The sequence below is a fragment of the Cololabis saira genome, chromosome 16 (genome assembly GCF_033807715.1).
Source record: "Cololabis saira isolate AMF1-May2022 chromosome 16, fColSai1.1, whole genome shotgun sequence".
Taxonomy (NCBI): domain Eukaryota; kingdom Metazoa; phylum Chordata; class Actinopteri; order Beloniformes; family Belonidae; genus Cololabis; species Cololabis saira.
The window spans coordinates 18280966-18296622 of record NC_084602.1 but is presented as its reverse complement, the minus strand read 5'-3'; the positions used below and the strand labels follow the sequence as shown (position 1 = coordinate 18296622).

General features: G+C 39.3%; 1 protein-coding gene across 1 annotated transcript in view; it reads right to left on the bottom strand.

Annotated features, from left to right (window-relative positions):
- Positions 1-809: 809 nt before the first annotated feature.
- LOC133462136 (nuclear mitotic apparatus protein 1-like) overlaps positions 810-15657 on the bottom strand; it is a 32425-nt gene continuing 17577 nt past the window's right edge. Inside the window, exons 6-28 of the mRNA XM_061743280.1 lie at positions 14903-14956; positions 14721-14783; positions 14114-14176; positions 13316-13369; positions 13133-13195; positions 12526-12588; positions 11714-11767; positions 11531-11593; positions 10929-10991; positions 10127-10180; positions 9944-10006; positions 9346-9408; positions 8537-8590; positions 8355-8417; positions 6005-6067; positions 5375-5428; positions 2890-2952; positions 2740-2802; positions 2021-2104; positions 1884-1946; positions 1753-1815; positions 1553-1681; positions 810-1230 (exon numbers count right to left, since the gene is read on the bottom strand). Of these exons, the coding sequence (XP_061599264.1) occupies positions 950-1230; positions 1553-1681; positions 1753-1815; positions 1884-1946; positions 2021-2104; positions 2740-2802; positions 2890-2952; positions 5375-5428; positions 6005-6067; positions 8355-8417; positions 8537-8590; positions 9346-9408; positions 9944-10006; positions 10127-10180; positions 10929-10991; positions 11531-11593; positions 11714-11767; positions 12526-12588; positions 13133-13195; positions 13316-13369; positions 14114-14176; positions 14721-14783; positions 14903-14956 (1700 nt within the window). The 3' untranslated portion in view covers positions 810-949. The remainder of the gene's footprint in view (positions 1231-1552; positions 1682-1752; positions 1816-1883; positions 1947-2020; positions 2105-2739; positions 2803-2889; positions 2953-5374; positions 5429-6004; positions 6068-8354; positions 8418-8536; positions 8591-9345; positions 9409-9943; positions 10007-10126; positions 10181-10928; positions 10992-11530; positions 11594-11713; positions 11768-12525; positions 12589-13132; positions 13196-13315; positions 13370-14113; positions 14177-14720; positions 14784-14902; positions 14957-15657) is intronic.

Below are 15657 nucleotides of genomic sequence, written 5' to 3'. Positions count from 1 at the left end.
AATATGTCATGATTTGTTGTGCCTTTCTGTGTGGAGTTTGCATGTTCTCCCCGTGTTCCCTTGGGTAGCTAATGTGAGCTACCCTCACAAAAACATGAAGCAGTCCTGGGCTATACATGCCCCCTCTGGCCAGCCGGGGCACCAGATGGGGTGGGGAGGATAGCAGGAATAACGTGATCCTTCTACGCGTTACGTCCGGCCAGAGAAACCCCACCCTGCCTGGTGAAAAGAAGCGGCCTGCTCACTCCTCAGGTTAAGGAGGAGACTTGAGCTCAGTGCAGGGCCTCCCGGGGTTGGTAGAGGGAGCAATGCCCAGGACTGACTTAGGTAGGAGCATTGGGTGATAAAATGGGGGGGAAAAAAAATCGGGGCTAAAATTAAAAAATTAAAAAAACTGGATGTGTTAATAAATGAAATGAAGTTGAAAGGAAAAAAAACATGAAATGTCTTTGGGTTCATGCTGTCTGTAAAGAAATAAATCCATTTCAGTTTTGTTTCGTTTTTTTGCCGATCAAACGTATTGATATATGATTAGAAAAACTGCCCATCTGCACCATTTAAATGAGGAATGGATGAAATGATTCATTATTGTGCAGCCAAAGTTTTTTGTTGGATTGAACTCAATGTAAATTCTGGAGTCTATGAAAAGCTCTCTAGTTGCAACTTTAGTTAAGCTGGTTCAATTTTCTCACAGAATGTAATAACATGCACGTTTGGCTGGTTATTCTGAACTGTCTGCAGGTTTTGATGGACACCTTGGACAGGATCCACCCGCAACAAAATGTAGATGTAAACATGATGGTTATTTGCATAATTTATTTAAACACTTTTGCGTTTGGGTCCGTTTGTGATGTCACAGAAGGTTTTTCATCCGCCTGAACCTAAAATCCAGGTTTGGTTGATGGAGCTCATTTGTGACGGGGGGGAGGTTTCTGGCAGGGTGGTGCAGTCAGAGCTGGAACAGCAGGAAACCAGAGAAGAGGCTGAAGTTTCGGGAGTCGTCGTAGAGCCGGTAGCTAGCTGGCAGACTGAGGCGGACTTGGTCGCCCTGCTCCAGCTGCAGAGCCACCATGCTGGCCGTGGAGGCGTAGCCGCCGTGGTCGTTCAGGTCCAGGCTGAAGATGATTGGCTGGCTGTTCCTGTACAAGTGCAAGCCCATGTAACCCTTCAGGTAATCAGCAGCCGTGAAGCTGAAGAAGTAAACTCCTCTGACTGGAGCTGTAAAAACACCTAAAGAGGTGACACGGAGATCATTCATCAGCTGGGTTCATTAAAACCAGAAACAAATCTAATGAGAAGAGACATTTTAGAGGTTTTTGGAGATGATTGTTTAGAAAGACCTTCGTTGTACTAAATGTACTTGTATCATTGAGTTTTTCAGGTACCAAACTATGAAACTAGTTTGGATTCTAAGTCATATCAATGTTCAGAAATTCTTTTACGTTCATTTAAATTGTGGAAATTGTTTTTGTGTTCTTTTTTTTACGTTTACTAACAGTGAAATCTGAAATGTTAATGAGGCCGTAGAAACTGAAGCAGTATTAGATGGTACCTGCAGACTGGTTGTAGCCCTCTCCGATGTTGGTAATGGTTTTGGAGAAGATCAGAGTTGTTTCTTCATCAAATGGTCCAATTGATCCTGAATCGGTCAGACCGGCGGAAAATCCAACCTTCAGCTCATCTGGAAGAAGCACATTCACCTTCTAAGCTCATGGCTGGGTGAGACTTCACAGCTGATGTGGTTGCATTTACCTCCATTCTTCGAATTCAGCTGATTCACTGCAGCTTCGCTGGTTTTCAGTCTGACTTGCAGCTCTGATGAGAGACACTTTCATGTTAACTGTTTCAGAAAAAGGTAGCACAGGAAGTTTCTTGTGAGTTACCTTCAGTGTCTGTCTGAGCTGCTGTCAGTCTGTCTGACAGCGTAACCAGCAGAGCAGCTGAGCCTGAAAACCAGCAGAACATCAGGTTACAGAGTCCAGCCATGAAACTCTGGATGAACTACAGGACCATTTCTAACCTGAGCTTTGAGTCCTCAGATCGACTAGCTGCTCTTCCGTCCGGTTCAGTCCGACCGCCATGGCAGACAGCATGACTTCACGCCCTGAAAACACAATTATTTTAAACAACCCAACATTGCTGATCACCAGTAGGAAACTGAATGTTCCTATCCATCTGAAAACGTCTCAGTAAAAGGTTCCTCTTGGTTCTGCTCATGCTGGCCCTTGCAGCTGTCTTTGACACGGTTGAACCAAAACATACTTCCTTCTGTCCTCTCCAAAATCAGCATCTCTGGTAAAGTTTACTGGTGGCTTGAATGTTATTGTAAAAGGTGCTCCTTGAGCAAGTCATGTTGAGGACAAACATCTATACCTCATCTGCTCTGCATAGGAATTCCCCTAGGTTTGGTGCTGGGGTTCTTTCTCTTTGCTATAAGAACCTCATTCTTGGACCCAGTTATCAGCTCATATGGTTTTTATCAGTGCTACGCAGCTGATACCCAGCTGTTTCTGTGATTTCCACCTTATGACTCCACAGTTTCTGCAGGAATCTCAGCTCGTCTCTGGAATATATCTGGATGGATGAAGGAGTGGAACGCCTCCAATACTAAACTGTTGGGGATCTGAGCCAACCACTCAATGTCCACACCTCCTCTTCATCCCTCTGTCCCGCCAAAGTCATGAGGTACCTTCCTCGACTAAACAAACCAACGTTGAGTGTGAAATGTTCATGTGTTACCTGAGTTTTGTGTCTTCAGATCTTGTAGTTGTTCCTTGTTGATTTCCAGTTTGACCCCCAGAGCTGAACAGTAAATTGTTCATGTTTATTTGAAGCTTTCATCCTTGACGAAGGAAACAAAGTTTATGAAGTATGAGTTTATGAAGGTACCTGCAGTGGAAATCTCCAACTGTTCCAGATGTGTCTCGGTGGATCTCAGTCTAAACTCCACATCTGCTAAGAGAGAGGGAAAAAACGTCAGGATAAATTTCTTAAATTAATAAACATGAAGCATTTCCTTTAGCTCTCCTAAAAAAATTCCCGTTAAGCTTACTAGCCAGCAGGATCTTTCCAACCACAGCGGCCAAGCCAGCAGGTCCTTGTAGATTAAAAGTCAGCAACTTGTGTACAGAGTAGGCTTTGGTTTGAGATGTTGTAATAGAGCCCAGATGGGAAGCCTGTACAGGCCCATGAGGGATACAACAGGACTATGTGGGTATGCAGCAAGAAAAGGGGTAAACTGTGTGGGTTCCATAGAGTTTCAGTAACATATGAGGACACAGGACTGTGAGTTTGACATGGTGGTGTTGTGGTTATTTTTATATAATCATCTTTATATAATCATTTTTATATGTTATAATCATCTAGACTAGAATCAGACCAGAAAAAGTGTGCTGGGAAAACAAGAGCTCTGTGCCTCAGAATAGAAAGGGAGGGGTGTGACCTTGAGCAACTGTGGCAAACCAGGTAGAAGCAAAATAATGAAGATTATTGTAAATGGGCAAAGGAGCCTCAGTTTCCTAGGGGGCAGTTCTCTAGCGATGATAAGGGGCAAAAAAACAATACTTCAAAGAACCATGAACAGATGTGTAGAATCATTGATGGGAGAATAATGCATCTAACATAATTTTGTTCTTATCTAACTATAAAAGCCATGGAAAAAAGAGAGAGTTTCAGAGTTTCTTGTGAACCGCGGGATCGACAAACTCTCCTGTGGACTGTACCCTGTTTTCAATAAAAGGACCTCCACAGCATTTTCTTTGTGGAAGGATACCAGCTCAAACACCTTGCCTTGTGTTTTTTTTCCTTGAACCTTGGACCAACGATTTAAAACACTTAGAAAAATTGGACGTAGGCCTATTTGGATTTTCTAATTATTTTTTAATTCTACAGTGGTCTGCAGTACGAGGGCCCCACAGCCAACGGTCTTGGCGCCGTTCCTCTTCACTTACACTGCAGACTTCATGTACAATTCAGACTGCCACCTACAGAAGTTCTCTGGTGACTCTTCAATTATTGGTTTCATCACTGATGGGGACGACCGAGGTTCAAAGAAGGGACTTTGTGGACTGGTGGCAGCGGAGCCACCTCCATATCAACGTGGGCAAGACCAAAGAGTTGGTGGAGTGTAGGGTAATGTGTGAAGGAATGCTGCTGCAGGTCCTTCCTTCCTGCTGCTGCTGTTAGACTTTACAACCAGCACTGCTCAGAGTAGATCACGCAAAATACACTGATACTTATGTGAAGAGAGGACAGTCTGCATTTTCATGATAAGTTCAGTGCTCGAGAAAGGGTGTAAACCTTGACAATTGATTTCATAGAGGCAGGTGTGGATTCAGAGAACACCTTGTAGGCAAGTGACAGAGACTTGTGTTTTATTGGAACAGCCACGGCACACCATGATACAAGGAGCTGTGTCAACAACAGAGCGTTACAGACCTTGATGACAAGCTGGTGACGACCATTAATTAGAATCAGAAAACATCTAAAACATGCAGGACAGCTGCCTCCTAGGACCGACTTTGGACAGTCCTGCTTTAAAGGAATGCCCTGTAAGGTTGGAACAGAACCAATAATGCACTGATCCTGAGATGCCCGTGTTTGAGAGTAAAGATAGCAATACATTATTTTCTGGTTAACTGTATAAGTCAAGAGGGATAAACAAAGAGGATTGACCTGTTGCTCTTGCTATTTTTAGGGCTTCCGTCATTGACAACAGAGCCATTTCAGTGGAATGGCCCTTTTTGAACCCAGACTGATTTGTATCAACAAGGTTATTTTGCCTGAGAACCTGTTGTCTAGAAACCTTGAAAAATGGATTAAATGGAAATTGAAAACCTGAATTGAAAATTGAATTGACAGTATTAAAATGGTCACTAAGACACATCAACAAGTTCATAATCTTTGCAGTGCATAGACCAAGTTTTCTCAGAAGTTCACCTGTAGTTCTGTTGAGTCCATCTCTCAGTCTGGAGTCCATCGAAGAGAGCTGAACTGGAAACAACATCAACATAATCAATAATCAATGAAGATAACAACATGATGATCACTTAAACAATGTAGTTATGAGTTATCAAATCAGTGACAGTGACTGAACACCTAAGTGGTTATTCGCCTTAACTTTATTTGGATTTATTCTTGGCGCCACATTAGTGGCAGCTTGTTGCAGCAGTTCCCGGTCACATTTGAAACTTTTTCATTTAATCTGTACTTTTTGTTTCACTTTTTTTCTTTTAGAGTGTATGGAAGTGTGATTGTAAGAGCTGCACTATTGACATCAACATCACAGAGTTTGTTCTGCTTTTTCTACTTTCGTAGAATGGTGATACCTGAAATGAAATGATACCTGAAAATATGACTCTTCTTAGGAGCTCACCTGTGGTTCTGTTGAGTCCATCTTTCAGTCTGTAACCCATTGAAGAGAGCTGAACTGAAAACATTAACACAAATATTAACTTTGGAGTTAAAATAAAGCTGATAAAATCAAAATGATTATGAGTTGATCAATGCGATTACTGGCGTTTCTAAACAAGTTTAGAACATCATGGGATCCTTAACAGTTCCAGCACCAAAAAAGCCTCCAAAGATTATATATAATTAGGTTGGTTTGTTTGTCTGGAAGCAGGATTACTTGAAACATTATGGATGCATTTGCATCAACATCACCTGTTCTGGGATGCAGCTCATGTACCAGAATTTTGCTCATGAAAGCTTACCCAGACTTATGTACTTCTATCTGCAATTAGTTTACATTTGCATTTTACATGAACTTCAGTCTGACTGTAGTTCATTTGACGGAGTGAACCGCCCTCTCAACAACATCCAATCAGGAGATTGGTGGTTCGATCCCCCACTGTACCAAGTATTAAATGTTCTTGTCCAAAACACTGAATCACTACATTGTAATGGATTTCCATCACTGTGTGACTCCATGGCATATGTTGAGTGGAAGACCATTTCTTTACACACAAACAGAAGTGGTGAGTGTTAAACATTCATGTGTTACCTGAGTTTTGTATCTTCAGGTCTTCCAGCTGTTCCTCGTTGACTCTCAGTTTGACCTTCAAAGCTGAACCGGAAATCATTTTAGTTTAATTAGAGAAATCAGTTTAGTTGAAGCTTTCATCAATGATGAACTAAATCAAACTGGAGTTTATGAAGGTACCTGTAGTGAGGTTCTTCAGCTGATCCAGATGTGTCTCAGTTGATCTCAGTCTCAACTCCACATCTGCTAAACAAACTTGCTTTTACTCGTATACATTTACTTTGTTCACTTTTCCATTACAGAGTACACAGTTGAAAACGGAGTGTAGAAGAAGAACTGAACAGCCTTCTTTTGATGCCACTACAGGTCTTCTGAAGACAATGTTTGAAACCTGAAATTCTCTTTTGTACAGGATGACATCTTGCCAGGATGCAGCTAGTCCAAAAATAGGCAAGGGGTGGAAGGAGCAGGGCTGTAGACCAGCTGGAGACCTCTGCCTTAGCTCTGTTAGAAGTTAGATGTTTTAGCTTGGTTTTTACCTCATGATAACCAATGGTGCTAAAGCAAGCGTACATACATTCTGATCAGATTTGTCCATCTATCTTCATTTCTGTTGTCATTACTACTGGTGTCACTTATGAATGCTTCCAGAGCTGAAATGAGGACCATCCATCGAGATTTAATCCTTTGGACCCAGTACCCCATACTCTCAGAACACGCCATGAAGTACCCCAAGGGAAATGGTCGAATCACTTATCCATGTCCACAAAACAAATGTGAACTGTTTAACATCGCCTTTCAAGGTACTCAAGGACATTTTACAGTTAATGAGAACATAATAAAATTTAAAAAACAAAAAAACAAAGAACAATATCAAATAAAGTAAAGGAGAGATTATAAATTGTATGCAATTTGAAACAGATGTGTTTTTAGTCTGGATTTGAACCAGAGTAAAGAGTAACTATCATGGATGTCAGGTGGGAGTGAGCTCCAGACTTGGGGAGCAGAGCGACTGAAAGATCTGCTCCCCATGGTACTGACACGGGTGGAGGCCACAGAGAGGTGGAGGGAGGAGGAGGACCTGAGAGAGTTAAAGCATACTTGCCAACCATTCCAATTTCCCCAGGCCAACACACAGTCAGAGTTCAGGGGGCCTGGGCCGGGCAGACCAGCCAGACAGTTCAGGGGGCCACCAACAGGGCTTACAAACAGGATACATCTCAGATGTTTGAGTGGATCCAGAAACAGAAGCAGGTGATACTGAAACACCAACAATTTCTATTTATGAAAGGTAACCCCAGCCCCTCCAGCCTGATGTAACTGTTTTTTGGTTTTAGCCCAGTAATGCTTTGAGGCCACCATAGTAGCAGATTTCTTGGACATGACAGGGTGTTTTTTTTGTGGCCGACATTCAAATAACTAACTTTCCAGCTTCACACCACTCCATTCTCATCGCCAAACTGTTGCAGAGAAAATGTACAGTATGCCTTCCAAGCAGTTAAACAAGTGGAATAAATAATGCATGAAAAATTCTATATATATATATATATATATATATATATATATATATATATATATATATATATATATATATATATATATATATATATATATATATATATGTATATATATGTGTGTGTGTGTGTGTGTGTGTGTGTGTGTGTGTACTCAAAAGTGTACCCGTGTTTAGCTGGTCCTGGAGAATTTCAGTCTGGTTCAGTTTACTCCACAGATTCATCAATTTGGAGAGTTGATCTGGAATAAAAGAATAAGAAAATCATTTAAATTATGGCTTACAGTTTACGATTAAGATTCCCAGAATATTCAAATTTTTTGAGATAGGATATTTGAGTTTTCTTAAACTGTAAGCCATGATCAGCAATATTAAAATAATAAAAGGCTTGCAATATTTCAGTTGATTTGTAATGAATCCAGAATGTATGACATTTTTGTTTTTGTAATTGCATTACAGAAAATCACAATATTCAAATTTTCTGAGACAGTCCTGTGTATATATATATATATATATATATATATATATAACATTAGACTACTCTTTCTCATTGGCTGGTCCGATAACATCATGACTCAAAGCCAAAAGATGTCTCTCATAAACATACACAGGCCCTTTAGACTAAGGGAGAATCACACCAGTCAAGTTAGATGAAGTCCTGAAATAAAGTCTTGCACTGAAGATTTGTTGAGACTTGGATACATGGTCTTTAATTTGGATAAAAATACAACATCCCATATGCAAACTCTATCTTTGAGTTTTTAATCAAGTCTAAGATACATTTTCATAATTGGAACACTTTAGGCAAAAACCAAAACCAGGAAAAGCATGTAATGTCCACTTTAATGATGATGGTACCTGCAGCGAGGGTCTCCAGCTGTGTCAGCTGTGTCTCAGTAAATCCCAGTCTGAACTCCACATCTACTGAAAAAAAAGTAGAACCTTTGTGGTTTGCAGCCTCCTATTAGGAACCTCTGAATTAAATGAATAATAAGGTGCCCAAATGATTCCTGAAAATGTGGCTCTGCTTAGAAGTTCACCTGCAGTTTTGTTGAGTCCATCTCTCAGTCTAGAGTCCATCACAGAGAGCTGAACTGGAAATACAACACCAACACAATCAATGATCAATTAAAAAGCCATCACTGTTATCACTTTGACAATTTAGTTACTAGTTATCAAATAGGTGACAGTAATTTACAATTTCCTTGGTAGGATTTTGATGTTAGAAGGCTCAACTGGAACCATCAGATTAATTTGTGTTTATAATGAGCTCCGCCACTATTTCAATTAAAAACACCAACATTTTTAAAAAGCCTGAATCATCATCTTCATCAATGGGTTCGTGATGTTGGAATGGTTCATTTCTTTGATAGAAAACTGGTTGTCTTTGTACACAGTCTTCCTTTACAGACCAGTTGTCCTTCTAGCAAATCTAAACAGATCAGTCGTCAGACCAACAAACCAATACAGATTAGATGTTTTACTAGCAAACCTTCAAAGAGGAGGTGTTGTGTCCCTGAACCTCGGTGTCCTAGTAAATCTACATAAATTAACTTCGTACCAGTTAAACTACGCAGGTCACTTGTCTCCCATATGGATTAGTTGTTTACCACTGAGCCTACACAGATCAGTCATTACACTCAACTTTCTAAACTTTTTTACAAAGAGGTTTCCCTGTTCCTTAAAAATTAGTCTAACAAAGGTGTGTAAAGGACGTCTTATGAAACGGTGATAAAGTCACCCCAGTTTCTGTGTAAAAAGTTTCTACATAATTATCTATGGTTCAAACAGACTTCATTGTTTTTAAAAGGATATAATATGCAGTTATTCTGGAAGTCTTATGTGCTACCTGAGTTTTCTGTCTTCAGGTCTTCCAGCTCTTTCTCACCGGCTCTCAGTCTGCTCATCAACTCTGAACAAGAAAAGCACAAGTTATAAAGGAGTTCCTCCGGGAACCTCATTGGATCCTCCATTTTTGGTCTCAAGAATGAATATTTGTGAACACGACCCTGAGTACTTCTCCACTTGAGACAGGACCTCACTCCAGAACTGCAGAAGACATTCCACCTTTTCAGGGTCAACATAGTGTCCATATATATATATATATATATATATAACATTACACTACTGTTTCTCATTGACTGGTCCGATAACATCATGACTCATAGCCAAAAGATGTCTTTCTCATAAACATACACAGGCCCTTTAGACTAAGGGAGAATCACACCAGTCAAGTTAGATGAAGTCCTGAAATAAAGTCTTGCACTGAAGATTTGTTGAGACTTGGATACATGGTCTTTAATTTGGATAAAAATACAACATCCCATATGCAAACTCTATCTTTGAGTTTTTAATCAAGTCTAAGGTAAATTTTCATAATTGGAACACTTTAGGCTAAAACCAAAACCAGGAAAAGCATGTAATGTCCACTTTAATGATGATGGTACCTGCAGCGAGGGTCTCCAGCTGTGTCAGCTGTGTCTCAGTAAATCCCAGTCTGAACTCCACATCTACTGAAAAAAAAAGTAGAACCTTTGTGGTTTGCAGCCTCCTATTAGGAACCTCTGAATTAAATGAATAATAAGGAGCCCAAATGATTCCTGAAAATGTGGCTCTGCTTAGAAGTTCACCTGCAGTTTTGTTGAGTCCATCTCTCAGTCTAGAGTCCATCACAGAGAGCTGAACTGGAAATACAACACCAACACAATCAATAATCAATTAAAAAGCCATCAGTGTTATCACATTGACAATTTAGTTACTAGTTTTTTTACAGTAATTACATTTTCATTGGTAGGATTTTGATGTTAGAAGGCTCAACTGGAACCATCAGATTAATTTGTGTTTATAATGAGCTCCGCCACTATTTCAATTAAAAACAAACATTTTTAAAAAGCCTGAATAATCATTTTCATCAATGGTCTCTTGATGTTGGAATGGTTCATTTCTTTGATAGTAAACTGGTTGTCTTTGTACACAGTCTTCCTTTACAGACCAGTTGTCCTTCTAGCAAATCTAAACAGATCAGTCGTCAGACCAACAAACCAATACAGATTAGATGTTTTACTAGCAAACATTCAAAGAGGAGGTGTTGTGTCCCTGAACCTCGGTGTCCTAGTAAATCTACACAAATTAACCTTCGTACCAGTTAAACTACGCAGGTCACTTGTCTCCCATATGGATTAGTTGTGTACCACTGAGCCTACACAGATCAGTCATTACACTCAACTTTCTAAACCTTTTTACAAAGAGGTTTCCCTGTTCCTTAAAAATTAGTCTAACATGAAGGTGTGTAAAGGACGTCTTATGAAACTGTGATAAAGTCAACCCAGTTTCTGTGTGAAGAGTTTCTACATTATTCTCTCTGGTTCAAACAGACTTCATTGTTTTTAAAAGGATATAATACACAGTTATTCTGGAAGTCTTATGTGCTACCTGAGTTTTCTGTCTTCAGGTCTTCCAGCTCTTTCTCACCGGCTCTCAGTCTGCTCATCAACTCTGAACAAGAAAAACACAAATTATAAAGGAGTTCCTCCGGGAACCTCATTGGATCCTCCATTTTTGGTCTCAAGAATGTATATTTGTGAACAAGACCCTGAGTACTTCTCCACTTGAGACCTCACTCCAGAAATTCAGAAGACATCCCACCCTTTTCAGGGTCAACATAGTGTCCATATATATATATATATATATATATATATATATATAACATTACACTACTCTCTCATTGGCTGGTCCGATAACATCATGACTCATAGCCAAAAGATGTCTTTCTCATAAACATACGCAGGCCCTTTAGACTAAGGGAGAATCACACCAGTCAAGTTAGATGAAGTCCTGAAATAAAGTCTTGCACTGAAGATTTGTTGAGACTTGGATATATGGTCTTTAATTTGGATAAAAATACAACATCCCATATGCAAACTCTATTTTTGAGTTTTTAATCAAGTCTAAGATACATTTTCATAATTGGAACACTTTAGGCAAAAGCCAAAACCAGGAAAAGCATGTAATGTCCACTTTAATGATGATGGTACCTGCAGCGAGGGTCTCCAGCTGTGTCAGCTGTGTCTCAGTAAATCCCAGTCTGAACTCCACATCTACTGGAAAAAAAAGTAGAACCTTTGTGGTTTGCAGCCTCCTATTAGGAACCTCTGAATTAAATGAATAATAAGGAGCCCAAATGATTCCTGAAAATGTGGCTCTGCTTAGAAGTTCACCTGCAGTTTTGTTGAGTCCATCTCTCAGTCTAGAGTCCATCACAGAGAGCTGAACTGGAAATACAACACCAACACAATCAATAATCAATTAAAAAGCCATCACTGTTATCACTTTGTCAATGTAGTCACTAGTTATCAAATAAGGGACAGTAATTTACAATTTCATTGGTAGGATTTTGATGTTAGAAGGTTCAACTGGAACCATCAGATTAATTTGTGTTTATAATGAGCTCCGCCACTATTTCAATTAAAAACACAAACATTTTTAAAAAGCCTGAATAATCATATTCATCAATGGGTTCGTGATGTTGGAATGATTCATTTCTTTCATAGTAAACTGGTTGTCTTTGTACACAGTCTTCCTTTACAGACCAATTGTCCTTCTAGTAAATCTAAACAGATCAGTTGTCAGACCAACAAACCAATACAGATTAGATGTTTTACTAGCAAACCTTCAAAGAGGAGGTGTTGTGTCCCTGAACCTCGGTGTCCTAGTAAATCTACACAAATGAACCTTCGTACCAGTTAAACTACGCAGGTCACTTGTCCCACATATGGATTAGTTGTTTACCACTGAGTCTACACAGATCACTCATTACACTCAACTTTCTAAACTTTTTAACAAAGAGGTTTCCCTGTTCCTTAAAAATTAGTCTAACATGAAGGTGTGTAAAGGACGTCTTATGAAACTGTGATAAAGTCACCCCAGTTTCTGTGTGAAGAGTTTCTACATGATTCTCTCTGTTTCGAACAGACTTCATTGTTTTTAAAAGGATATAATATGCAGTTATTCTGGAAGTCTTATGTGCTACCTGAGTTTTCTGTCTTCAGGTCTTCCAGCTCTTTCTCACCGGCTCTCAGTCTGCTCATCAACTCTGAACAAGAAAAGCACAAGTTATAAAGGAGTTCCTCCGGGAACCTCATTGGATCCTCCATTTTTGGTCTCAAGAATGTATATTTGTGAACAAGACCCTGATTACTTCTCCACTTGAGACAGGACGTCACTCCAGAAGACATTCCACCCTTTTCAGGGTCAACATAGTGTCCATATATATATATATATATATATATATATATATATATATATATCATTACACTACTGTTTCTCATTGGCTGGTCCGATAACATCATGACTCATAGCCAAAAGACGTCTTTCTCATAAACATACACAGGCCCTTTAGACTAAGGGAGAATCACACCAGTCAAGTTAGATGAAGTCCTGAAATAAAGTCTTGCACTGAAGATTTGTTGAGACTTGGATACATGGTGTTTAATTTGGATAAAAATACAACATCCCATTTGCAAACTCTATCTTTGAGTTTTTAATCAAGTCTAAGATCAGTTTTCATAATTGGAACACTTTAGGCAAAAACCAAAACCAGGAAAAGCATGTAATGTCCACTTTAATGATGATGGTACCTGCAGCGAGGGTCTCCAGCTGTGTCAGCTGTGTCTCAGTAAATCCCAGTCTGAACTCCACATCTACTGGAAAAAAAGTAGAACATTTGTGGTTTGCAGGCCTCCTATTAGGAACCTCTGAATTAAATGAATAATAAGGAGCCCAAATGATTCCTGAAAATGTGGCTCTGCTTAGAAGTTCACCTGCAGTTTTGTTGAGTCCATCTCTCAGTCTAGAGTCCATCACAGAGAGCTGAACTGGAAATACAACACCAACACAATCAATAATCAATTAAAAAGCCACCACTGTTATCACTTTGACAATGTAGTTACTAGTTATCAAATAAGTGACAGTAATTTACATTTTCATTGGTAGGATTTTGATGTTAGAAGGCTCAACTGGAACCATCAGATTCATTTGTGTTTATAATGAGCTCCACCACTATTTCAATTAAAAACACAAACATTTTTAAAAAGCCTGAATAATCATCTTCATCAATGGGCTCGTGATGTTGTAATGGTTCATTTCTTTGATAGTAAACTGGTTGTCTTTGTACACAGTCTTCCTTTACAGACCAGTTGTCCTTCTAGCAAATCTAAACAGATCAGTTGTCAGACCAACAAACCAATACAGATTAGATGTTTTACTAGCAAACCTTCAAAGAGGAGGTGTTGTGTCCCTGAACCTCGGTGTCCTAGTAAATCTACACAAATGAACCTTCGTACCAGTTAAACTACGCAGGTCACTTGTCTCCCATATGGATTAGTTGTGTACCACTGAGCCTACACAGATCAGTCATTACACTCAACTTTCTAAACTTTTTTACAAAGAGGTTTCCCTGTTCCTTAAAAATTAGTCTAACATGAAGGTGTGTAATGTCTAATGAAACTGTGATAAAGTCACCCCAGTTTCTGTGTGAAGAGTTTCTACATGATTCAAACAGACTTCATTATTTTTAAACGGATATAATACACAGTGATCCTGGAAGTCTTATGTGCTACCTGAGTTTTCTGTCTTCAGGTCTTCCAGCTCTTTCTCACCGGCTCTCAGTCTGCTCATCAACTCTGAACAAGAAAAGCACAAGTTATAAAGGAGTTCCTCCGGGAACATCATTGGATCCTCCATTTTTGGTCTCAAGAATGTATATTTGTGAACAAGACCCTGAGAACTTCTCCACTTGAGACAGGACCTCACTCCAGAACTCCAGAAGACATTCCACTCTTTTCAGGGTCAACATAGTGTCCATATATATATATATATATATATATATATATATAACATTACACTACTCTTTCTCATTGGCTGGTCCGATAACATCATGACTCATAGCTAAAAGATGTCTTTCTCATAAACATACACAGGGCCTTTAGACTAAGGGAGAATCACACCAGTCAAGTTAGATGAAGTCCTGAAATAAAGTCTTGCACTGAAGATTTGTTGAGACTTGGATACATGGTCTTTAATTTGGATAAAAATACAACATCCCATATGCAAACTCTATTTTTTAGTTTTTAATCAAGTCTAAGATACATTTTCATAATTGGAACACTTTAGGCAAATACCAAAAGCAGGAAAAGCATGTAATGTCCACTTTAATGATGATGGTACCTGCAGCGAGGGTCTCCAGCTGTGTCAGCTGTGTCTCAGTAAATCCCAGTCTGAACTCCACATCTACTGAAAAAAAAGTAGTAGTTTGTGGTTTGCAGGCCTCCTATTAGGAACCTCTGAATTAAATGAATAATAAGGAGCCCAAATAATTCCTGAAAATGTGGCTCTGCTTAGAAGTTCACCTGCAGTTTTGTTGAGTCCATCTCTCAGTCTAGAGTCCATCACAGAGAGCTGAACTGGAAATACAACACCAACGCAATCAATAATCAATTAAAAAGCCACCACTGTTATCACTTTGTCAATGTAGTTACTAGTTATCAATTAAGTGACAGTAATTTACATTTTCATTGGTAGGATTTTGATGTTTGAAGGCTCAACTGGAACCATCAGATTAATTTGTGTTTATAATGAGCTCCGCCACTCTTTCAATTAAAAACACAAACATTTTTAAAAAGCCTGAATAATCATCTTCATCAATGGGTTCTTGATGTTGGAATGGTTCATTTCTTTCATAGTAAACTGGTTGTCTTTGTACACAGTCTTCCTTTACAGACCAGTTGTCCTTCTAGCAAATCTAAACAGATCAGTTGTCAGACCAACAAACCAATACAGATTAGATGTTTTACTAGCAAACCTTCAAAGAGGAGGTGTTGTGTCCCTGAACCTCGGTGTCCTAGTAAATCTACACAAATTAACCTTCGTACCAGTTAAACTACGCAGGTCACTTGTCTCCCATATGGATTAGTTGTTTACCACTGAGCCTACACAGATCACTCATTACACTCAACTTTCTAAACTTTTTTACAAACAGGTTTCCCTGTTCCTTAAAAAATAGTCTAACAAGAAGGTGTGTAAAGGACGTCTTATGAAACTGTGATAAAGTCACCCCAGTTTCTGTGTGAAGAGTTTCTACATGATTCTCTCTGTTTCAAACAGA